Here is a 24,965-nt window from a genome sequence, read left to right on the forward strand (position 1 = left end):
CGGACACAGCGAGGCTACAGTCACATGAGTCCCGAAGGTCGGCTCACGTGATAAACGGGAGGACCCTTGGCACCGCTACAACATTAATCCGTGCTGTCCACAGCCCCCTCGTAGTATGGACTAGACCCAAAGCGTCAGCAAAGGGGGCCGTTCCTGCTGCACACGGCCGCTGAAGTGCCTGGAGCATGGCCCCTGGCTGCTCCCTTGCAGCACCCCCCTACCCGAACTCAGCTGCCCTGCACCCACACACGCTCACGCCTGTTTCTTGTCTCCAGGTCCTGTCCCAGTTCGCCCCGGGCTGGAGCCTAAGGTTCCATTCTCAGTTCAAGGTCAACTTTTTCTGAGCTGCACAAAACATCCTCCTCCATCCACCTCATCATCATCACCAACCCCATCGAGCCCACCGACCGCCTGCGCGACGTTTCCTTCCGTCCATCCGCCACATTTCCTTTTTCCCTCTTCCACACCTAGTCGATCCTCAACTCGACATCGAAAGCTGCCTTGCCCCCCGGGACAGTGCGTAATCGAGCCTGCTCCTTCCCACGTGGAAAAACCCCCCAAATTTTGTGCTTCATCTAGCACCACATCATGTCCGACGTTCAAACGCGGCCTGCTGCCTCGCGCGGCAGGGGCTCTGGTCGCGGTGGCAGAGGCGGATTTGCCAGCCGTGGAGGTCGCAACGGCGGCAGGACCAACGGCGCCGACAAGACTGATTCGAAGTCCGAGGTCGACAACCCGAGCGCGTTTGACGATGAGGGAGCGGTCGGCGAACTCAAGAAGCTATACGGCGCCAAGACGCCTTTGATTCAAGAGATGTTCCCTGAGTGGTCTGAAGTCGACATTCTGTTCGCTCTTCAGGAGACAGATGGTGATGAGACCGAGGCTGTCACGCGCATCGCTGAAGGTGCGTTTTCGCCTCCCCACAAGCTTGCGTCGCGTCGACCCCAATTGCCATGTTCAGCCCCCTTCTGTGGTCTAGTCGGCCCGTCACGTCCGCCCAGTTCACATTCCACCTCCCAGTTCATGATCGGCAATACGATTTCGTCTTCAAACTGGCCACGCGGCTAACCAAGTGATCTCGCAGGAACCATCTCTCAATGGGGCGAAGTTTCCAAGGTGAAGAAGGTCTCCCGTGCCAAGGCCAAGGATTCGACCACTCCTGCCACTAACATCGACTCATCTGCTTCCATCAGCAGGCCTGTACGTGGCGGTCGCATCGTTTCAGAGGGTGGACGCGGCCGCGGCCGAGCCACCGAGCGAGGTGGGCGTGGTGGTCGGGGCAGGTCCTCACAACCGGCTCCTACGAACGGAGCTCGCCAGACAACAAAGGACAGTCAGCCTCTCTCGGTGCCCACCGAAGAGTCGCCCGCTTGGGGCTCCAAGACGGATGATTCTGTCGTCCAGCCCACCACCATTGCCATCGCTCCCATTGATGAATCTCCTCAGGTTCCCGCCCCGCCTTCAAACGCTCCCAAGACTTGGGCCAGCATGCTCCGCCAGGTTGCCGTTCCGAAGCCCGTCGCTCAACCTAAGGAAGCTCCCACCGTGAAGCCTTCCGAATCCATTGAACCTCTCCCTCCCGTCACCCACGCTGAACCCGAAAGCGAGCCCGAGCCTACTGCCGAGGCTCAGCCCGAGCCCGAGACCGCACCTGAAGCTCCCGCCGAAGCCATTGAGGAGCCCATCGCAGCTGAAGTACCTACCGTCATTGAGCCTGAAGTGGCCCTACAGCCGTCCAAGGACCAACTGACTGAGACCAATCTTGAACAGGTCGCTGATGATTCTCACCCTCCCGCGACCGCGACCGTGGCAAGCACCGCAGCTGATTCGTGGGATCCTCGCCTCAATGCTGCCAGTGCCACCGCGACGCCTCTTTCTGCCGCACAGCAAGCGCACCAAGCCTCCCGCCCTCCGGCGACCCCCACCTCTAACAGCGGCTATGCGACCTCGGCTCTAAAGGCGACTACTGATCGCGCCACTCGTACTCCCAGCTTCCAGCGCAGAGTACTTGACCAGGAAGAGGCGGTCCGCATGCCGGGCAACCGCGAGGTCGACCGCACCGCCGTTCAGTTCGGTGCCTTCAACATCGGCAGCGAGGATGATGTTGATGGCGATCGCGAGGAACCTGAAACACGCGCTCAGCCCCCCGCAGAGTCCCCCATCGCCCAACCCCGAACCTCTCTCCCACCTGCTGCCCCCCAGGCCGCCGTGCCCGAGGCCTTCAGCAACCAGAAGACGCAGGCGGCCCCTGCCCCTTCCGTCGCCCCCTCAGGTAAACACCTATGACAAAGGTCTTGATTGACGAAGCATGCTAACCATCATCACATTACAGCTACGCCCGCTACCGCCTCTGCGGCCCAGCCCGCCTCTGGGATTCAGCGTAAGTCGAATCAAAACATCACACAGTCACATGTCGCTGACCTCCCGACAGCTCCTCCTGGCGTTGGACAGCCTCAGGGACAGTATTCCCAGTACGGCCAGCCTGGCTCACAGGATGCGTCGTCTTTCCCCCAGAAGTCGGTCGATCCCTTCTCGCAACAAACCAACACTGCTTCTACTCCCAACCGTCTGGACGGCTTCCCAAGCCAGCAAACGCAACAGGCTCAACAGCCTGGTGGCGCATTTAGCTCCGCGCCCAGCGAGTATTCCTCCTACTACACCTCCGACCAACAGGGACGCGGCCCCTATAGCTATTACGGTCAGCCTTACGGCCAGCAAAGTGGCCAAGGCCACCAGGAAGGCGTCGCCGGTCAGCAGCGATCCTTCAGCGGCTACAACACGTCGCAGGCCGAGAACATCAGCCAGTACCCCCAGAGCGCCGGTCTTCACAACCAGTCTCGCTACGGTGGGGCCGTCTCAAACGATGCCAATAGCGGACACACGACTCCCAATCCCTCTACTCAAGCTCAGCAGCAAGCCGCCGGCCAAGGTACCCAGCCGCAATCCCACGGCCAACAGAACTACCCCTATGGTGGTGGTAACGGCAACCACCCCTACTACAACAACCCTTACTACTCCAACTACATGGGCTACGGCGGACACTTTGGCCAGGGTGGCTACGGAGGTGGCCCCTACGGCAAGGCTGGCATGTATGGACAGCCGTATGGTATGTCCCCTCAGGGCCCCTATGAACATGCCTCGTCTCCCGCCAGCGGATTCGCCCAATCATCTCTCCATCGTGGCGACAGCGGCCTGGGTGGCTCTAGTCTTGGTGGTGACTATGGTGCCCGCGCCGGCTCTGCGCAGTCTGGCAACCCTGGTAGCCTTGGCGGCAGTGGTTTTGGAGGTATCCAGGACTCTTTCGGTCGTAGCGGCTCGTCTTTCCCCACTCAGTCTTCTGGCCAGGGCTATAACGCCTCCGCTCAGCCGTCGACTGGCGCATCTACCGGCGACGACCTGAAGCCATACGGTGAAACCAAGGCCGGAGCGGGCCCTTCACCCTCTCTCGGCGGTGCTCGCCCTGGCTCTGCCACGCAGAACACGTCCAGCCAGTCTGGCCTGCCCCCCCCTCAATCTGCCTCGCAAATGGGTGGATACGGCGGCTATCCTAGCCACGCGCAAGGCCATGGTCACCACGGCGGAAGCGGATACGGTATGGGCGGTAGCGGACAGCACGCTAACAACGGCTTCGGCTCGTACGGTCAGGCCTATGGCTCGTACGGGGCCCAGGCTTATGGCAGCGGCGGCCAGCAGCAACAGCAGCAACAGCAGCAGCGCGGCTGGGGCGGCAACTACCATTAGAGAGGTAGTTCGCGGAGAGATTGGAGATCGAGCAATCAAGACTGATCTCCTGCCAGCTGAGCGGTCTAGCTTCGACATGCGGTAATTGGACGGAAACTCATGCGACTGTTTCTCACTCAAATCGAGAGTGTGTGTATGACTTTAAGCGCTTTGTACGATTTACCCACCACGAAAGGTTCTTGGGGAACGGGAGGGGGAAACACTTTCAGAATGGTCTTCGGCCTCAACGGGAATGTTTGTTCCTTTTTATTTGCACAGGGACTCCTTTAATGCGGTTGTCCAGTATGACGGCCGGTGGGGTATTTGAATGCGGACTCCGGGCTCATTGCAGGTGGGCTCGCCAAAGGTTGGGGGTGGACCGACCGGAGGTCTCTCAGGACAGTGAACTCCTTGGAAAGGGGAGAGGTTAGCCAATACAATGAGTCTTGGCGTGTCGGAGTTCGTGTTGTTTGTGAACAATCCTCGTCTTGATGTTACTCGTTTCTACATACATCACGTTGCATGAGCCGGATGGTCGGAAAATGCTAGAAGCCGTATGTGGTCTTTCTCTTTGAAAGTTTTTCGACAATCCAGCTACCACAATCACCGCACGTCCTGGCCTGTTCAGAACAAACGGCAGGCCATACTGCAATCTATGTCTCCAATTGCGCGGGGTCCTGCAACCCCAGAGCTGCCGACACCCTCTTCTGCAAAATCCAGTATCCTTCGATCCACTCCTTCGAATATCCCTCTATGTGTTGTCCCTTTACTCCTAAACGATCAGCTTCACTATTGAGCCAATCAACCAGACCTTGAACATATTCGATCTCATGGCCTCGCAAACTGTGGAACTGCCTGCTAGCAGTTTTTGCTGTCAGTCGCGTCTCGTACTCAGCCCGCATAGTATCGTGGTTCGGCAAAGCCGCAGCACCCGAGAGCACTTGGGCGATTGCCTGGGCTTGATAGTCGAAGCAGGCGAATGTGACAATATCGAATGGCGTACCAACGAAAGTCAGAGTTGGGTCAGGAATGTAAAATATGTCCTTGTAGAGGTTGTGGACTGTCGACTTCGTGGATTCGACGAGTGACGTCCGAGTCACCTGATCTGGAGGAACTTCAAAAGATCTCAAATATGGATACGTGAGCTGATATCCGGTGGCGAAGATGATGGCGTGTATGCCATCCAAGACGCGACCATCCTTCAGATGGAGCTGTACCGGGAGAACATTGTTTTGTTCCAGAAATGTCTCGTCTGCAGAAACCTGGTTCTTGAGGGCAATGTGATCTATCTCCGATATCTGCTTTGTTTGATCGCCGAGAATGTTGAAATTGAAGGTTTCCGTGCTCTCCCGCACGCTTTGATACGTCTTGGCGGAGATGCCGGCCAACTCACGACATATGTCGACGGCCGACACCCGGCCACCGACGACGACAACATTCTGGCCAGCAAAAGTCTCCGGATGACGATACTGCTTGGAATGGGTGACTCTTTCGGGGAATTGTTTCTTCAATGTACTCAGCCCTGGGATCTTGGGGATGAAGGGTATGTCATAATGACCAGACGCGATAACGACAGCGTCAAACAAGTGCTGCTCCTCGAAGAATGTAGGCTCTGTATCTTTTGTGCATTTGTTGTCGATTCGAAGAGTTCGAACCTTCCATTGACTTTGACCTTCTGGCTTGATAACTTCTTCCACGCGCGTGTTGAATTCAGTTACAGCATTCACGCCGAAATCTTGTGCAAGCCCTTGAATGTAGTTGTTGACCAAGTGATGAGGAACCACATCGCGGCCAGCACTTTCGGGCCAGGCAGATAGAGAACTCCTCATGAGATAGGTTGGGATGTTGCTGCGGAGGCCTGCGTAGCAAGGTCCAGGTGGTGCGAACGTTTTCCGAGTCAGGCCTTTCTCTGTCCGTAGTGTGGTTGTTCTTGAGGAAAGTCTATCTGGAAAGACCTCAGAAGAACTTTCCGCAGCCAGAGTAACAGGATATTCGGGGTCTTCTGGTCGATCCTCGATATATCGCCATATTCCCCCAGCGGATGAGGATCTCTCGAAGACGGTTACGCGTTGGTTGCGCCTCAGGAGATGAGCGGCGGCTAAGACACCGCTCACTCCTGCGCCGATGACAGCCACAGACTTTTGTGCCGGTGATGTTTTGTCATCCACCGAGGCTGAAGTAAGGCTATGAGATGTGTCTGAAACACTTGTTGGATTCGCGAAGGGGATGATATTAGGGTTGACCACCTCGATGGGCTTTGACTGTGCAATTGAAGTTGGCATTTCGTGTTGGTACTTTCAGCTCGATCCGTTTTAAAGGGAAAGTTAAACAGCTAAGAAGGCCATCAACAGTGCAATAGATCAGAGGACACTTGAAATACATAGCAGGGGAAGAAGTATGAAATCCATCGGCCCCGCCGGGTGGCCAGTTGGATGCATGACGTGATCTTGCGCAACATTTAGCATTGACGCTATCTGCAGGGCCCTCGTGAAAACTCACCATTCAGATCAACAGCAAAACACGGTAGACCCGCATCACTCCTTATCGAGCGACCTTATGCATCGTGTGCCATGTTATCCGGCCTCTGCGGGCTATATTGGTGGATGGACTCTGGTCTGCTTATCAATTCCTCTTCATCGCTTGGAGCCAAAGCGAAAGTCTGGCTTTCAGATTGCACCATCCATACTCGAGTCACGATTCATCAACTGTCAACCCCAGTCATGATATCAGGGATGGGAGCTATTAGTTTCGCTACTCTTTCTGGTGCCTTCATAGCTCTCGCTGAGCATTTACAAATTGACGCTGATACGAGTCTCTTCCAATCGATTTGAGAGCATGAACAAGCAAGGGTATCGCTGAACTTGATGCAACGCTGCCACTTAGACTTTCGACTCAGCACGTTGCCATTCAATTTATCGGTTCGCTAATCGGTTCGCTAGATATCCATCAGACCGTAGGGTTGAGCAGGGGAGAAAAGAATTTTGCATTAGGTCTGCAGGCAATGAATAGTGTATATGGTTGTAGAACACATTTGAATTCTGTATGAATCCCGCGGGACCAGGACCATCCGAGGGAGGAACGTTACTTCAATTCTGGCTCTCTTAGCTAGGACTTCTTTCTGTGACTCATACATACGCGTGCCCGTCGTCCCTAGGTCCTGACCAGCACCGTTCCGTGGCTTCACAGGGACCGCCTGACAGGTATATTCAGTCGCTTGGGGTGTATACCTTCGTTCTGATGCGTTACTCCAGAGCCCAATCGTATCAAGGGCTTACACGGCTTTGATTTTGGGCTTCATATACGTAGTTGTAGATAGTGGTATCTAGACAATTCTTGACCCTGGCAACATATTAGATGCCACGTACGTATTGCAATGATTCCCAGAAGACACGGTTCGAAGACTAGCATAGGCATGGAGAGTGAACCATGGAATGAAGTCCAAAGCAGGCAACGCGGCTACAGTTCAGGTGGTTTTCTGAACCTGTCCTTGTTCCATCTATTGATGGGCGATGGCGAAATAATGGCAAGAGAGCCGCCGCCACATTTGATCAATACCTACTTCCTGGCTACACAAGTATGGAAGTCTAATGGCGAAAACTAGTATACAGGCCGACGGATAGCTCTCCTTCGAGCATGATATTACCGAGATGCCACAAGGCCTGTGAACCAACATTCGTTGTCACCAAATTCTCGGCTTAGAGAAGCTGACTGACTCAACGGCTACTACCATTCCTCTCGACGACTGCTCCATGACTTTGAATAGTTACAGGCCCGCGAGGAGAAGGAATTTTAATAGGCACCTTGACCATAATATTAATAGGGAGGTAGAAAGGTCGGGTGAGCTTTTGGTGATGTGACGATCCACAGAATAACATACCTTTTCATTTATCAGTGAGCTTTGATAAGCCGCGCATTTGTGACTGTCGCCAGCACTTGAGGGAAAAGCGAATAGGGAATGCTTGGGTCAATACAAAAGCTGACGGGAAGCGCCGATCTCTGTTCCTGATTGCTCAGCTGCTCCAGAGAGGAAGCGAAATTTCCGTAAAGTGCCAGGACCGCAGTGGCTGGCTGTGGCGCATATGACTTTCGCGACGCAGGCTTTGCTACGTCCTTTTCTTCTAGCCTTGGTGTAGGATTCACATGATCCTGGCCAGTGATCTTAAGTATAGTTGGTGGATCGACTCCAACCTGGCCTCAATTTCAGGTAGCAGTGAGATCTTCCGTTGCAAATGCTGCTTCTGTGGCTCGACAACCATGAGGTCATGCGCGTCCCAATACAGCAAGTGAAAGCCGTTGTCTAGCTGGCCAAGTCCTCGAAGGTACGTTCAGGCTATTACTGAGCCCTGCAGGCTAGGCTGGCAGATGCACAGCAGAGCGATCTTGGGGAAAATCGAGGGGGAGGACCACCCAACCCCATGCCCCGCAAAACCGTGATCAGCCAATCTCAACAGATGCGGGGAAAAAGTTAAGCATGAAAACAAGCATGCGCCAAGCTCGGGGCAGACGCTCCAAGATCCACGGCTTGTGATTCATGGAAACCCATGATCAATTTTTCCGATCCATGCAAGCCACCGACCGTTCATGAGCCACTCGAGATGGCAACGAGTGACAAACGCACGAGCCTCAACGTATGAGAGCAGTAGAAGATCTGCTGTAGAATTTGCTGTGTCAAAGAGTGATCGGCGTGTACAATTTGCCAAGGCTTGGTTCGAGGAAAGCCGTCACCGCTGTGCCAGCCTCCCTCAGAAAATGATGAGATCTCAAGTATAAAAGACAGCCCATAATCTGCGCCCTCTCATCATGCAGATCTCTCTGTCTCCTTAGGATCATCAATTGGCTTTCAAGACCTCATTCAGCGGGACCCATACGATCAACTGTCTGCTCGACATACTCAGAAAACACTTCCCTTGATCACCATGAAGGCCGCCGTTCTCCTGAGTCTCCTCCCGGCTCTCGCCCAGTCCGCCGCTGTCGGGCGTAGGCAGACTGGGGATGGCTCACAAGGCGACTCGGACTCGACTCAAGGTGATTTGGGAGAGAGGCCTCCTCCTCGATTCCCTTTCCCTGTCACCAAGTTCCCTGTCGCCAACGAGACAGTCGTTCTTGAGAACGCTATGTACATTATGCCCGGCCAGGTTTTCGATGGAGGCATGAAGCGTTACGAACGTCCCGAAGGAAGTTGTAATGAGCAGGCCGAAGGTACCGACGCCGATGCTGTATTCAACCTCATGGCCGGGTCCACAATCAGGAATGTTATAATTGGCAAGCATCAAGCCGAGGGCATTCATGCCCTTGGCGACGCTTGGGTCGAGAACGGTAAGCTGGGCTGGATGACATGACCGTTGGACACAGAGACTAACATGGATTTTTTAGTTTGGTGGGAGGACGTCTGCGAGGACGCCTTGACCGCCAAGGGGTTGAACACCCAGCTGAGAGTCATTGGTGGCGGTGCCCGCAACGCAACAGACAAGGTCAATCATAACTTCGAATTGGGATCCAAAGGATGTCCGCTAACCAACCTCGCAGATCTTCCAGGACAACTCACTGGGTGGAAAGTACAACATTACTGGCTTCTACGCCGAGGGATTTGGTACTTTCTACCAGTCTTGCGGAAACTGTCTGAACCAAGCCAAGCGTAACGCAACCATTCAAAACGTGGTTGCCGTAGACGGAATTCGCATGGGCATCGTGAGTCTTCCAACCAATGTAGCCGATGTCGGTTGTTTCGAATATTGACCACTACTAGATCAACCCGAATTACGGCGACGAGTTCCGACTAAAGAACGCCCAGTTGAGCGGTCTTGACCGCATCTGCGACAAGGAGATCGGGAACAACGTCCAAACGGTGCCATACACAATTGGCACCGGTCCCGACGAAAAGTATGCGCTTTACAATACCACAACAGACCACATCACAACCAGCTTCAACGGCTCAGTGACAAACTTTTATGAGCCTGAGGAGCCATATGAGTGGCTTGCTGACTATTGGCCCGAGGGCTTTCACTGAGGTGTCCAGGTTTGGGTGCTTGGCCACGTTGGCGTAGACTGTACACGAGGACTTTAATTCAACTACCTACCTACATCGAGAGAAAAAATGATTCGCGTCCAGCCAATCGCAAGTGACAAGGCCAGTGAATCTGCGCACTGACAGAAATATTCGGCGGCCTGGCGTTGCTGTCACACCAAGTTTGGGTTTGGTTGCAGTCAAGCGAGGTTCGAAGGTGGGCCCCCGGCCCCCTCCTCCGCCTGATTGGACATACACAAATGGCTGACGCGTGTGATCCTCCAGACCACACCGCTCAGGTGTACGAGCCCAGCCTTGGTTCAAGAATGCCGGTCGGCCATCTCTAAACAGTTCGAAGTCTTGGCCGCAACGCTGATTCTGGCAGATCATTCTAATTTGCGAGAGAAATTGTATGCGATTGTCCCACACCAACGAAGAGGCAACATGCGCAAGGAAGTCAACGAGCCGAGCGCTGCCCCGGTCGCAAGGGAGATGAAGGTCCTCAGTGTAGGACTTCCTCGAACAGGCTCTTACTCCATCTGCCTGGCTCTCACAGCACTGGGCTACAGAAACGTCTACCATGGTCTCCACGCTATCGACAATCCCGAAGACTTCGAGGTCTTCGGTCGTGCAGCAGACGCACTTTTCCCGAGCTTGCCGTCATACAATGGCAATGGTATGACAGCGAAGGATTGGAACGCAGTATTTGGCCCATGCGAGGCCGTCACCGATCTGGCAGGGCCATTCGCCGAGTCCCTCATTGCATCATACCCAAACGCAAAGGTCATCATTGTCATCAGAGATTATGACAAGTGGCATAAGTCATTCGTTGACATGTTGTCGGGCATATTCGGCAGGGTCACGATGTTCATCAAAAACTACCTTGAGCCGTGGACAGGAGATCATTCCGCCACAAACGTCCAAAAAATGATGCTTGGTTGGACACGTTCCGAAGATCTTGGCGATCTGGTTTCGAGAACGAGAGAACTTTATGATCGCCACAACGACGGTGTTCAGAGACTCGTACCTGCGGAACAATTACTGGTGTACAAGCTGGGTGATGGGTGGCAACCACTTTGCGAATTTTTGGGCAGGGATATTCCGGAAATTCCATTTCCACACGGAAACGAGGCGGCAGAGCTCCGACGGATCATCGTCAATAAGCAGCTCAGGGTTTTTCGAGCTGCAGCTATCAAGATCAGTCCGTATGTCATCGGTGCCGCCGTCATTGGAGGGGCAGCCTGGATGGGAATTTCTGCCTGAAGGCGACAGGTACATCGCTGCCCACTAGTTCCGGCCCAAATGAATCACGAATCAGGGGATATGTATCTTTGACACGATCCCAGCAGCTGCTGCAGGTGACAGTTCACATGAAAACGAAAATAGGAGAAGGGTTTCAGTCATCAAACGTTGTGTCATTTTGGTCTCGAAACCATATGTCTCTTAGCGAAAGCTTCATTAGCTAAGACGCACTATTCCTTGTAGAAGGTAGCTACATCGAGACGCCCTTTGATGTCAGCAATGTTGACGACCCCCAGGCCATTACTCTCAGAGGCAATGTAAAGGCCTGAGTCCTTGCCGACTTCGAATGAGACTCCTTTCGGGTCAGAAAGACCCTCACGGTGGAAAAAGCTGGACGAAAAACCGAACTCGGTCGAGTTATCATACGGGTGAATTTCGACGCTAGAGCCGGAAACCCGGAGGAAGGATCCAGGCTGGCTAGCAGACTCAATGCTCACTTCATCTTTACCGGCAAGCCCAGGACTGACGATACGGAAAATATTTTCGCCCAGAGAGCCAATGTCTGCCTCGACTGTAACAAAACCTTGTTCGTTATGACGAATGTATTGCGTTGAGTTTGCCGAAGAACGCAGGCGGCTGGGAGTCTCCCCGTCTGAGACCGGTATACCGAAATTCGGGGTGCCATCGGCGTTCCAGTACAGCTTTTGGATCCGAGTATGACGATCAGGGTTGTTTAGCGGTTCCCCCTCGATTTCTTTATACTGACGGGCATGAAAGACGAGCAGGTCACTCAAGCCGTCTTCCGAGACGGTAAAAGCGCTGTGTCCGGGCCCCCACTGACTGGTTTGCGCATTACTGGTGAAAACTGGCTCTTGCGATTTGCGCCATGATGTCGGATCCATCAAGTCGGCGTCAGCGTCGGCTGTCAGAAGACCCATCGCGTAGTTATGGTCGGTGGCACTTGCAGAGTACGTCAAGAACAGCTTGCCATTACGTTCGAGCACGTATGCCCCTTCGTTGACGTTGTGGCCAATACGTTCCCAAGGTAGCTCTGGCCGGGTGATGACGATTGCGGGCTTGCGGATGGACCATGGGTTCTCCATTGGAGCCAACATTAGACCTGTACCAACACCGTTTTGCCAGTTGGGATCTGACTGAGCCCAGCACAGGTATCGTGTGCCCTTGACAACAAAGGTCGTGGCATCGAGGGAGAACGTATCCCAGTCCGAAGTAATAAAACCCTTCTCAACCCAGTCGGCAGTCAGTGCGTTGTCTCCTGTTCCTTCAATGACGAACATGCGAATATCGAAAGGAGCAGCACGCCCCAAGGCGAAATAGATGTACCATTTGTCGTCGATGTAATGTAGCTCTGGAGCCCAAACGTAGCCTACACCTGCATTCGAGGCCGCCCTTGTCCACACGGCGACCTCTTCAGCGTCCGCAAGACCTTGTATAGTCTCAGAACGACGAAGAATGACCCGATCATACTCAGGGACTGAAGCTGTGAAGTAATACCACCCATCGGTATGTCTCACAATCTGGGGGTCCGCGCGTTGGTGGATGAGCACGTTATTGTAACTGACGGGGGGCGACATAACGGCGGGCGACATAACGGCGGGCGACAACGATGAGGTGCTGAGAGAGACAATGGTACCGAGCACGACAAATGCGGCAGATATGATCTTGCGTCGAATTCGGGCCATTGTTCCGAATTAAGTCTAGAACGAGTGGGAACTCAAGATGGGCCTCAAAATAGCGTCGATGATGAAAATTAGAGACAGGCGAGATAGATGGTTTAGCTCCGTTTATGTACTTTCTTGACATGTGGATACCACTCTTTTCCAGACAAGTATTCCGACTGACCTGGCTCAGTTTTCGGGCTCGTCAGGCCCGAGGCCGAGGGAGAGAATACTTTCATGGGTTTAAGACCTGTGATACTCATCTCGTCTCGTTGATCCCTTGAGCCAGCGACCCATAAGGAGATGCTGGGACTGAACGCAAAGCCACCCTCTCCGCATTGCGCTTATAACCTCCACCCCGCAGTCCGTGGTTCCGAATCTTGGCAAGTTCTGATCATCGTCACGATGCATCTTTTTGCTGCCGCATGATTGGGCCGCGTATGTGCTTGACCTGAGACCCACCACAACTAACGGCAATTGCCCTGATCGTTGGCGGAGTTTCCCCCACCACCCCGCAGACATCATCCTGTTCTTGATCGATCACAGCCAGACCAGAGACGAGGGCTCATCATCGCAACTTCTTGCCCGTAAATCTTGCTATACGCCTTGTAAAATTGGGGGGCGAGGCCATACCTGTTTTTAAGGATGACAAAGAGAACTCGCCCCACCTTGCCAGGCCTAGCTAAGTGCCAGCCAACAAAATGGACTTAGTTTTGTATTAAAAGAAAGGTAGTACATGTACATCGCCCTGCGGCTGGCCGACATCATTGCCGTAACAGAATCTAGGCATGGAGATAGAGGTAACATGCCGAGTGTCCATCCCATTGACCACTCTATTGATGACAGCGAGTCAACCCGGCGAGGATACATTCGGAATGGCGTCAGCCAGAAGTCCACGAAGATTGGCTTGGCCCCGACTGCTGGCGGAACTCCCAGAAATTCTGTTCGTGGCTGGCGGTACTCGCAATCGGCGGCAGCGCCTATACTATGACCATGGCTCGCATTTTATATGTGAATGGATCAGTAGGAATCATCAGAGAAAACAAGTTGATCGATGTTGGCCCGTTTCTGAGGGGGAAGTCTTTTGAAGAAGGATAACGAGAATATAATATAAGCGCCGAGCGATGCGGAAGCCATTCTTTGACAGGTCATACGTTTAGATTTACATGCCGTATGTCAGCTCACGGCTACGTGAGAGCCGTCACTGCGCCATTCAGGTATGATTTTTAGATCCGGTAGCCTCAGATCAGCGACACGACGATATGTCGATACTAGCACGGACTGCCAGACATATGTATCTGATAACGGCGAGGATCAAGAAAACCTGTAACGAGTCCGGGCAATTCTAAAAAAATATTCATTTAAGGTCTTTTTGGGAATGCAGGGACGATTGAAGGATCGTTGAACGCCAGGTCATTCAGACTGGTACCCCCCGTAGAGTATAGCCTTGATTCAACTCCAAATACTAGTTCTCAGGGGAAGAGAAGTAATGCTACTCTGGCTCGAGCTCTTTAATTGCTTCGCGTCCACTGCCTCAGCTCAAGAAATAAACTCTTCCGTACATATCCATCGAGAATGCGGGATAGGGTGATGACTGCAACGCGTGGCAAAACACCTCTATCGTCAGCCGAAGCTACCGCCATCAGGTCATATCTACCGGTAGAGATTTATATCTGATCAGTAATTGAGATGACACAATAGTTGTAGGCGATCGTGTCCTGAGGCTGTGATGACTTTATGGGTCAAATGAAGGTTTCATAAAGACCAGACAGGGACATTTAAATTAATACATCAGTAATTCGTCACGGATGTGATACATATTGTGAAGATGATTGTAACTCCGGGAACCATAGAACCTGCTCTCAACGCCAGCCCTCGCATGGATCTATGATGTCCCCTTAGCCCACCTCCTCCGATCATAATCTATAGAATCAACTTTCTCTCCTCCACTGCTTGAGACGGGCTAAGTTAGGTGTTCAAATTCAATTGTGGAGTTCAGCCCACTATTCAGTACCTACCATGGATGACCCATTGTGATCCATAGTTTGTCACTTGAGTCCATCAAGTCTGAGAAGCAAGGCGTAATTATACTAAGGGATCCTTAATGCTATAAACATTGTCCAATACACGCCTGTGTTCAAGCACCAGCTCAGCATCACGAGCTCTTCCATACAGCACAACTCAGACAGCGACGACAAATATTATTTTAGAATCTCTTCCTCAGATCAAATTCAATCATACCGAAAACAACATGAAGGCATTCCAATTCACAGGCACTGCCAGCGGCCTTCAGCTCCGCAACTTACCAATCCCCAAGCCCGGCAAAGGCCATGCTCTGATCAAAGTCAAGGCAGCTGGTCTTTGTCGTTCCGACACGCACGTTATCAAAGGTGGCGGCGCTGCTTGGATGTGCACGCTCCCCGCGGTGCTGGGCCATGAGATTGCTGGGACGAACACCGAAATCGACAGTGATTGTGCTTCCCTGACTGTGAGCGATCGTGTGGCCGTTGCCTGTGTAGGACATCCTATCGAGGAATGAAACTTGAAACTTGAGTGAAGCTCTGGTCGTCGGATGCGACGGGTGCTATGCTGAAAATGTTGTTGCGCCCATCAAGAACCTGGTGAAGCTTCCGGATGCCGTAAGCTTCGCTCAGGCAGTAGTGGCGACTGACTCCATTGCGACGTCCTATCATGCTGTTGTCGCCGAAGGTCGAGTCACAGCCACGTGCGCCGTCTGTATCATCGGCCTCGGTGGACTTGGGCTCAATGGTTTTGCTATTGCCGCCAGGCTAAGGGCTGAGGTCTAGGGCTTTGACATCAACCCTGCCAAATTCGAGCCAGCGCGTGCAGCCGGAGCTAAGGCTCTGGCAACCAACATTAAAATTTTGCAGACAAAGCCTTTGATGTTGTTATTGATTTCGCCGGCGCTCAGCAAGCTGTCGAGGGTGCCATGTCTGCTACCCGGGCGGGAGGCACGGTGGTTGTGGTCGGCTTAGCCGCGCCGCAGATAACCTCGACAATGTCGGAGCTCGTCACCAAAAATATCTCGGTCAAAGGTTCAACGAGTGCCAGCATCGATGAATTGCGGGATGTCTTGGACATGATAGCTGCAGGCGATCTGAAACCACACATTGAGGAGGCGTCGTTTCAAGACATTCCGTTAGGGCTCGCAAGATTAGGGTCAAGCGAAGAGAGTGGCCGGTTGTTTAGCATTCCGTGAGATATTTTGGAATGAGTTCCTGTTCACCGTCAGAGCTTCAGGCATGTTCTCATGCTTGAACTATATGAGCCGCAGCTGTGGAGAATTGGCTCGAATTTTGCCTGTGTCAATAGACTTGTTTATGCTCTATCGCCAGCTGTCCAGATATTCATAGGTGCTCTTTTTGGCAGTGGGAAATAAATAGTCGATGCAGTGTCTTTTCACAATATTGTCTACGTCAATCCCATAATTGCTCAATTTATTCAGGGCATAGAATGCGATATCAACGAGCATGGGCAGTTTGGACAGATGACCGTCTTTTCTCAGCAGATGGCGGCTGTTGGTATATCTCATCGGTCTACTTGCTCATCTTCCACCTTTCTCAAAGTTCGGTCATGGGCTTCCGTGGAGACTCAGCGGTCACCCGACCCGTGACGACATGTTAGACACATGGCTGGGGCATTGGATAAGCACCTTTGTGTGGGATCTGGCCCAGACGTTGGAGATCATTCCTAAATTATTATCACAGGCCAATCGTATAGACCCTCTCGATTCCTCGATACGGAAGGTCACACTCGGCCGGGTGGCGTCGGCACCCGGACTGCAGTAGTCCGTCGACAGACGAGGGGTCATTTCTTCCCACGGCGAAGATAAATAATGGACATACCTCAGCAATTAGATGCCTACTCTCCAATTCCAATTCTATATCAAAGTCAAAATGACGATCATTCGGCTTGCCGCGGGCCTTCTCCTTCTTTCACAAGCCTTCGGTCTTGTAGCCGCCTCCACGGAACTTGGCACCACGGAGAACCTCGGCTTCTTTCAGGGGTTGGTAGAAGATGCCACTCAGAACCTTGCGTCGCCGCTTCTTAAAACAAGACAAAATAACGGCGGCGCACCGGACCCCGCAACTCTTTATCCGTCTTACACGCTGTCGGTACCCATCGATCACTTCCACAACGAATCAAAATATGAACCGCACTCTAATGGATCATTCAACTTACGATACTGGTTTGATGATCGCTTCTATAAGGAGGGCGGCCCTGTGATTGTCCTCTCCGGTGGCGAAACGAGTGGCCAGGGGCGCCTGCCGTTCTTGCAGAAAGGCATCGTTGCAATCCTGGCTGAGGCGACGAACGGTCTCGGCGTCATTCTCGAGCACCGCTACTACGGAGCTAGCTACGTGACGGAAGATCTCAGCACCGAAAACTTACGCTTCCTGACCACCGACCAGGCTTTGGCCGATACAGCCTACTTTGCCCAGAATATTGTATTTCCAGGATATGAGGACGTAAATCTCACTTCTCCAAACACCCCTTGGGTCGCATATGGCGGTTCTTACGCCGGTGCGTTCGTCGCCATTCTCCGCAAGCTGTACCCCGACACTTTCTGGGGCGCCATCTCATCTTCGGGTGTAACAGCTGCAGTAGTCGACTTCTGGGAGTACTACGAAGCTGCTCGACTTTTCGCGCCGGAAGGCTGCGCACCAGCGACGCAAAAGGTGACCCACGTGGTCGATAACATTCTGCTGGGCGGCGACCGAGAGGACATTTTACAGCTCAAGACGGTCTTCGGACTCACCAATGTCACTCGCGATGTTCATTTTGCAAGCGCCATCAGGGGTGGGATCGCAGGACTGCAATCGGTCAACTGGGATCCGGCCATAAATAGTCCTGCTTTTGCGCTTTACTGCGGCAACATGACATCGACCGAGATTCTATACCCTGCAACAAACGATCTGAAAGACTCCATCAAGTCAATCCTAGTGACAGGAGGGTATCAAGACGAGATTGATGCCCTCACGCTTACTATGCAGAATTACATTGGTTACGTCAACCTCACACGTGTGTCGACTTGCCGTGGGCGTCCGCAGGACTCATGTTTCGGAGGCCGGACAGACTTTTCCACGGACAACCTTAATCAGGTTTGGAGGCTTTGGCAATATCAAGTCTGCACTGAGTAAGTGAATTATTGTTCCGAGGCAGACTTACACTAGCACTAACCCCTTTTCGTAGATGGGGCTACTTCCAGACAGGATCAGGCGTCCCAGACAGCCAACTTCCATTGATCTCGCGTCTGATTGATTACAATTTCACCTCAACTACATGCCGCAAAGCTTTCAATATCTTCGACGAGCCTAAGGTGGAGAACATCAACAAGCACGGTGGCTTCCTTTTCAGCTTCCCACGTGTGGCCATAATAGATGGCGAAGCTGATCCATGGCGTGCTGCTACACCACATAAGATCGGGCTTCAGTATCCAGAGTCCACGGTCAGCGAACCTCGTATGATCATTGGCGGTGGCGCTGTTCATCATTGGGATGAGAATGGCATTTTCAAGAACGAAACGACATGTCAGTTACCGCCACACCCAGTGAAAAAAGCCCAAAGTTTCATTGTTGAATTTGTCAAATCTTGGCTTGAAGAATGGGAAGTCCAGCATTAGAAACTGGACTATTGTGGACATTATCAGATCTTGAGGACGCATCTTGGCATCCACAAGAAAGTTAAGAGGTCGGCGGCATATCACTCAAATTACACGCTAAGCTGCCAGCACTGCAAGAATGAGTTTGGCACCCACAAGAGAAGAACACGTCTGATTGCCATGTGAAAAGCTCGCTGCAAATTGTGCTTGTTCAGCTAGGCTTTCCTAGCGCTAAAGTTTTCGGGATCAGGAGCGTGTCCCGAATATTTCACAGCTAAAACGCAACTTCTGGTTGCACATGTCAAGAGGTATCTCCGGGGCAATCTCAAACAGGAGGTCCATGAGAGTATTCTGGGGGCACGAGACTCCATCGGCACATCCATGGCCATGGGCCCTCATAGATGCAGAAGGCAAACTTCAGATGTTCTTCTATCTTAAACACAACAACTGGCTGCCGGATTGACCTGGGCAAGACCCCTTCCCTCAGTAGATACTCGCGCTGGAGCCCTACATCACAGGATGGTTTGCAGGCTAGGGTGCGAAACGTGCGTGGCTCAGAACTGGCCTCAAGGCACACCACTTGACGGAGGGGTAGACTTGAGAATGATGGAAACCATCCCTGTCGTACCATCGGTTGTATTCCACTGGATGGCGCTCGTATCTCTGCCACTTCCCAATTGATCAGCCGCCCACAGGGACTCAAAGGCGCCACCAGATGCGAGGTGGTAAGCTACAGTTCCATAGAACCCAAAGCCATCGCTGATTCGATCTCCAGTCGTGCTGGATGGCTTATCAAGGTGCACTGCGTCAGACCCAGACGAAGGATTTGGAATACTGAGAGTAAGATTGCTCCAGGTTGGAGTGTTGCCAGCATTTGACGTTGAGTTGGGAAATCCATACCATGTGCCTTCTTGGCCAACGGTGACTGTGCATCATTAGTCAACTTCTAGAGGCTTGCATTTGTGCGTCATAACTAACATGTAACCACGGCTCCCTCCGTGCTATTCAGGCCATACGAGCTACTAATAAAAACTTGAGCTTCACATAATGGTCAGTCAGGTCGGTACGCAAGATTCTGAGGAGCGGCTCACATCCGTCGGACATGATAGGCAACCCGCCAATGCCGTCACCGTAAGCATAGAGCTCGAATGACATGCTACCATCAGCATTTTCCCGCTTGTGGAAACGCCCTGCTGATGTAACAGTGGCAAAACAATAAAGAACGAACTTGATAGAGCGCATTTTGGATGATTGAAGGCAAGTGGACACTACGATTGTTGTTTGGGCGACTGGTGACTATCTGAGAGTGTTCCAGTCGGGGTCACAGTGAGTCTATATATATTCAGGTTTCAGCGTGCCGCGTCACCTCCCTCTCTATTCTGACCCTGTTTGCTTACAATATCACAATTATTCAAGTACCATGTCAACCATTGCTCAAAAGGTGAAGTCAACCTTCGGACCTGCCCCACGAGGTTCACAACTCGGAGGAGGCTTAGATAGTTACAGGGTCCTGAAGACCCACCTGTCATTTGTGGAGAGAATGTACGTAGAGAACTCTTGTACTTCCCTAAGGAAGGCGGTCATCATAGCGCTCGAGCCCCTTTGTTGCAGGCGGATGGCATTCCGTAGACCGTGTGTTTGCCATACCATACCACCCAACACCCCTTTAACAACATTTACTAGAAAGGTCAGTGCGCCATCGTTGTGGATCAAACCATCGGCATTGACCGCGGGAACTACATGAATATCCCGTTCTGAACCCTGCAGACTCGCGTTGCGGAAGGGGTCCGGGCATCGCTTTCGGAGGTTGTTACGAATGAAGACTGGCGTTGTGCAGCTACAGAGGGCGGAACGTATACTTTAATACACAGCGGCTGCGATCTTTAGCTGTTATCAAAATAACCTAATCGGTATTTTCGGAGCCGCCGCGCCAAGAAAGCTGATGACGACTGAGGCGATTCAAGTGTGACTATGAAGTAGCCTCAGCAAGGAGCAGCAAAGCCAGGAGAAGGACTCGTCATCACGTACCAAAACTTCAGGGGCCAATGGCAGATGTTACCCAAGCCGGCTTGACGGCATGAAATTCACGAGTAAATGTGCTTGAGCTACATGGGGGTCATCACCAGTGATTGTAAGGGACGAAAACGTTCATGATATTTTTGAGGCCAAAGGTCGAGTGAGAAAGACACGGTCCACGCATTGTCGTCTCACGTACAAAAGACAAAGTAGTCCTCATCTCATTGAGACAAATTCAGCCCTCAGCTCACCATACTAGCTATCACAGCATATTGTTCTTCAGTCATCGACTCGATTTTGTTGCATCAAGTCTAAGCCATAGATCCATTAGCCTCGTTGTTTCACCAAACGGCCTAACAAAATGCTGTCGTTGCGACTTTTCGTCGCCTTGATGGCTATTCATTCGACAAACACTGCTCTTGCCGCTCCCAGTGCCACCATGGGTACGAGGGCAGTCTGCAACGGCAACACACCAGCGACAAGGTCTGAGTGGTGCGATCATTCCATCGACACAGACTGGTGGACTGAGGCAGTAGACACCGGCGTCACTCGAGAGTATTGGCTTGAGCTTACGGATGTCAACGTAGCCCCGGACGGCGTCAATCGAACCGCCATGGCTGTCAATGGCTCGATCCCAGGCCCTACCATCTTTGCGGATTGGGGCGATACTGTGACAGTTCATGTCACCAACTCTCTGTCGACTTCCCTCAACGGAACCAGTATCCATTTTCATGGCATGCGTCAGAACAATACAAACCAGCACGATGGTGTGGCAGCTGTGACTCAGTGCCCCGTTGCTGTTGGCGAGTCCGTAACATACACATGGAAAGCGACTCAGTATGGTTCAAGCTGGTACCACTCACACTTTGCCCTGCAGGCATACCAAGGCATCTTTGGTGGCATTATCATCAATGGTCCTGCCTCTGCCAACTATGACGAGGATCTCGGTGTTGTTTTCCTGAACGATTGGGATCACCAGACGGTTGATGAGCTATATGCTGTAGCTCAAACGAACGGTCCCCCCATGCTTGACAACGGCCTCATCAACGGTACAAATGTTTATGGTGATGACGACGATGCGTCGCAGACAGGCAAACGTCTCACTATACCTTTCAGTGCTGGAACCTCATATCGCATGCGACTCGTCAATGCTGCAGTTGATACACACTGGAAGTTTAGCATAGACAACCACACTTTGACGGTCATTGCTGCTGACTTGGTTCCTGTCGAGCCATACATTACGACGATGGTTGATTTGACTATGGGTACGTCAATGTTTCCTGATGTCTCGAAACTACTTACTCACTAGAGCAGGCCAGCGTTACGACATCATTGTTACGGCGAACCAGGCAGAAGCGGCAGACAGCTTCTGGATGCGCGCTATCCCCCAGTCAGCTTGCTCGGACAACGAAAGCACCGATAATATTAAGGCTATCGTGTATTATGGAGATTCCGTGACGACACCTAAGACTATTGGTTACGATTATACGGACAGTTGTGATGACGAGTCTGACAATCTTGTCCCTGTCGTCTCCAAGGCCGTCGAAGGTGCTGACTGGAGTGACCTGGCAATCGCTACAGTTGGCCGCAATTCGGCTGGCCTATTCAAATGGTACCTCAACAGCACAAGTCTGCTTGTTGACTGGGCCGACCCAACTTTGGGACAGGTTCTCGCTGGAGCTACCGAATGGGAAACGGAGAATGCAGTCCTTCAGCTCAGCGAGGCTAACAAATGGGTGTATCTCGTCGTCCAGACGGCAATGGGGGTTCCTCACCCAATTCACCTGCATGGTCACGACTTCTTTGTCCTCGCCCAGGGCAGTGGGACTTATTCCGCATCAGTGACCCTGAATACGGAGAACCCTCCACGCCGCGATACTGCTCTTCTGCCGGCTTCCGGATACCTTGTCATGGCTTGGGAAACCGACAACCCCGGTGTTTGGTTGATGCACTGCCACATCGGATGGCACGCTTCGGAAGGCTTTGCGCTGCAGTTCATCGAGAGATACAGCGAGATTGCTGGTATATCTGATCAGAGCAGCCTCAATGACGGGTGCTCTACATGGTCAAGCTTCCAGGACACGTATTCCATCGAACAGGAAGACTCTGGTATCTAGTGACATCGTCATGCATCCTGCAGCTTTTGGCACAACGTTCAACATATGTGGACATTTATCTTTGTACCATAAATTTTCCTAATAAAGACGTGCACTGCTGGCCAACGATCTCAACTCGCGGTCCGTATTTTAATCACAACACATGAGACCAGACGATTCAACGATGCGTCGCGCATACGGCTTCACCATCCAAAACTGCACTTCATTTGATTTCACTGTGTCGATTCTACTGACCTGGGCGTGCTCAAAGGTCTGTACAGTCTGGGGCTGCAGGTGAGTGCAGCCTTTGCGCGCGATTGAGCATGTTTTTGGATGATCCTGTATCTCCGTCACAGTCCAGCCCGCGGCAGCCGCGGTCTGGGCCCTGACACAAGAAATCCCGATATCTCTGAGACACGGGACAATACTCCGTTCGCATATCACAGTGGACGGACGTTAAGAAACGCCGTCGTGCTTTCATCGCGTCGTGGACGAATTATAGATGACGTGGATGCGGAGTTTTTTAATCGAGCAAATTTCAGATTCATCATTGCGAGCGCTGAGTGCCATATGACGAATTCCTGATAGATAGCTGGCTAGACAGTGTCATGGGGGACAATCAAATGGCGCTGGTTGGTAGCAGCGGCTAAGGTGGCGTGGTGAATCAGTCGACACGAACAAGAAATTGACATATGTCCCAGATGTCAACGAGTAAGTTACATGACGATGAGGAGACCTGAGTCAAGATGGGCAATGATTTAATTGTTCAATCTGCCTAGGACTCCTTCTCTCATGTTGTAAAATCGGTGGAAACAAGCGCGAGACCGTCGCATCACCAATGTGAATCACTTTGCAAGCGGGTACACTGCCAGCTTGTCGACATTGTCGGATATCACCCGGGGAGCACAGTCCACGAGCTATGCAGACTGCTGAAGTCTTATTTATGCTTGGCAAATGTCAGTGTGACGAATATCAACTTGACACTAGGAGTCTTACAGGGCAGCCTTCGCAGGTGCAACTCGGGCCGCAGCCACACGAGCCAGAAGAAGCGCAACCACAGCCGCCCATGGTTATTTGATTGTCAAAGATTTTCAGGAGGTCGAGGAGGTTGAGCGAGGTTTTGAAGTGATCAGGTCAGGTGAGCGATGATACAAGTTATGTTGCGGAGAGGAAATGGGGAAAATGTCGAGAGCAGCGAGGGCGAGACTTTATGGGTTCTCAATGGAAGCTACAGTCTGCCGAGACCAGTCGCCCAGGCCGTACCAGCAGCGAGCGAGGGCGAAATATCCAATCAAGCCGTGCACCTTCCACTGAAGGTTCGGAAGCCTCTCCACCTATGGAGTGAAACACCCCCCCGCGAGGGGGTGGCCGGTAAGATTGTGGCGAATGACGTTGGATAACCGTACCAAGTAAGCTCCGAAGTGTCCTGTAAGCCCTGAGTTTGAGGTAGCTCCAGGCGATCGATGCGGGGAAAGCCTGGATCGTGTCAATGGGCGCTGTCAGCAGCGCTAGGCTACACTGGGCTTGAGGGGGAGACAGGCAACGATTCATGCCTGAGGTATGACGTCTACAAACATGTTATTCATTATGCTTCGAACACCTGGATTCGCCGAGTGACCGACCGCGACTGAAGTGCTATCCGCATTCCATTTCACCCTATACAGCATGTTGATCCGTCCTTGACATCGAACTAAGCATCTTCTATTCCCTGCGCCCTACGACAAGACCCCGATCCGAAAGGAGGCAGTGGTCCTGGCAGGAGTCTGTGAGATGAGCGCTGGATGTCGGAGACGGCGCGCAGGCCTGATCAATCTAATCCCCTCCGGTTAACGATTGATTAGATAGTTTGACTCTTTGAGAAATCCCTCGACTAGAAACAGAAGATCGGATCTAAATTAGATACAAATAGTTCTATGAGCCCAGGCAGAGGAAAAAGTGTTGCACACTCACGATTTGCGCTAGAACATTGGATTGCTGTTCTTCGGATGATTTTGAATTCAAAGCAGCCGGTCGCGACTCTCCTGGAACAACCATCAGGCAGATGACGTGACTTGAAAGATCAGATGTTCCCTTTTAAGGCGGCACATCTCGGCAAGAAAAATAAGCGCAACAGTAGACGGTAATAATACCAAGGTTAGCTTGCAACAGAAATGCCAAATCGTGTACAAAATAGACTCCATCGTATTAGATGGATGAGATTGTAGTTCACGGAAAAAGATCGACCTTGAAAATTCTTAGTAGCCGGCACCGGCAATTAGAGTTAGACGAAAGCTTTTTTTGCCTTACGAGCCACGGGCCCAACACCAGAGGCTGACCTCTACCAAAAAGAGATTCCAAATGTCCAATATAAAAGATAATGAAACGGTTTGGGTGAATTTAGCTACCATGCAAAACTCAAATGCATGAATATCTCTTTTACAGGGTATCTCGTCGGGGTTCAAAACATGAGCCCGTCGAAATGATCTTGGTTTTGGTGAATTGCTTGGCCTGTTTGGCTTGCTAAATAGCAGCGAATGTGGGAAACAAGGATTGAGGCCTTGTGAGTACCTTTTGACTAGTTGCTATATCCATAAAGATTTCAATGT

General features: G+C 52.1%; 7 protein-coding genes across 7 annotated transcripts; 5 read left to right on the forward strand and 2 right to left on the reverse strand.

The window, feature by feature from the left end:
- Positions 1–588: 588 nt before the first annotated feature.
- Positions 589–3,741, forward strand: D7B24_004183 (uncharacterized protein; the record flags this gene model as incomplete). Its single annotated transcript, XM_028638356.1, has 4 exons — positions 589–904; positions 1,085–2,272; positions 2,333–2,380; positions 2,432–3,741. The coding sequence occupies 4 exons, from the start codon at positions 589–591 to the stop codon at positions 3,739–3,741; spliced, it is 2,862 nt and encodes a 953-aa protein (XP_028496976.1).
- A 632-nt stretch (positions 3,742–4,373) lies between these two features.
- On the reverse strand, positions 4,374–6,002 carry D7B24_004184 (uncharacterized protein; the record flags this gene model as incomplete). The annotated part of the gene is made up of 1 exon (XM_028638357.1): positions 4,374–6,002. One exon carries the CDS (start codon positions 6,000–6,002, stop codon positions 4,374–4,376), a length of 1,629 nt encoding a protein of 542 aa, XP_028496977.1.
- Positions 6,003–8,636: 2,634 nt separating this feature from the next.
- D7B24_004185 (uncharacterized protein) lies at positions 8,637–9,727 on the forward strand (the record flags this gene model as incomplete). The annotated part of the gene is made up of 4 exons (XM_028638358.1): positions 8,637–9,036; positions 9,094–9,191; positions 9,247–9,408; positions 9,467–9,727. 4 exons carry the CDS (start codon positions 8,637–8,639, stop codon positions 9,725–9,727), a joined length of 921 nt encoding a protein of 306 aa, XP_028496978.1.
- A 441-nt stretch (positions 9,728–10,168) lies between these two features.
- On the forward strand, positions 10,169–10,987 carry D7B24_004186 (uncharacterized protein; the record flags this gene model as incomplete). The annotated part of the gene is made up of 1 exon (XM_028638359.1): positions 10,169–10,987. The coding sequence occupies one exon, from the start codon at positions 10,169–10,171 to the stop codon at positions 10,985–10,987; it is 819 nt and encodes a 272-aa protein (XP_028496979.1).
- A 209-nt stretch (positions 10,988–11,196) lies between these two features.
- D7B24_004187 (uncharacterized protein) lies at positions 11,197–12,669 on the reverse strand (the record flags this gene model as incomplete). Its single annotated transcript, XM_028638360.1, has 1 exon — positions 11,197–12,669. One exon carries the CDS (start codon positions 12,667–12,669, stop codon positions 11,197–11,199), a length of 1,473 nt encoding a protein of 490 aa, XP_028496980.1.
- A 3,893-nt stretch (positions 12,670–16,562) lies between these two features.
- Positions 16,563–17,807, forward strand: D7B24_004188 (uncharacterized protein; the record flags this gene model as incomplete). Its single annotated transcript, XM_028638361.1, has 1 exon — positions 16,563–17,807. One exon carries the CDS (start codon positions 16,563–16,565, stop codon positions 17,805–17,807), a length of 1,245 nt encoding a protein of 414 aa, XP_028496981.1.
- A 2,838-nt stretch (positions 17,808–20,645) lies between these two features.
- On the forward strand, positions 20,646–22,401 carry D7B24_004189 (uncharacterized protein; the record flags this gene model as incomplete). Its single annotated transcript, XM_028638362.1, has 2 exons — positions 20,646–21,549; positions 21,599–22,401. 2 exons carry the CDS (start codon positions 20,646–20,648, stop codon positions 22,399–22,401), a joined length of 1,707 nt encoding a protein of 568 aa, XP_028496982.1.
- Positions 22,402–24,965: the final 2,564 nt, after the last annotated feature.

This window comes from Verticillium nonalfalfae (assembly GCF_003724135.2).
Source record: "Verticillium nonalfalfae strain VnAa140/NRRL 66861 chromosome Unknown scaffold_23, whole genome shotgun sequence".
In the NCBI taxonomy this organism is placed as follows: Eukaryota; Fungi; Ascomycota; class Sordariomycetes; order Glomerellales; family Plectosphaerellaceae; genus Verticillium; species Verticillium nonalfalfae.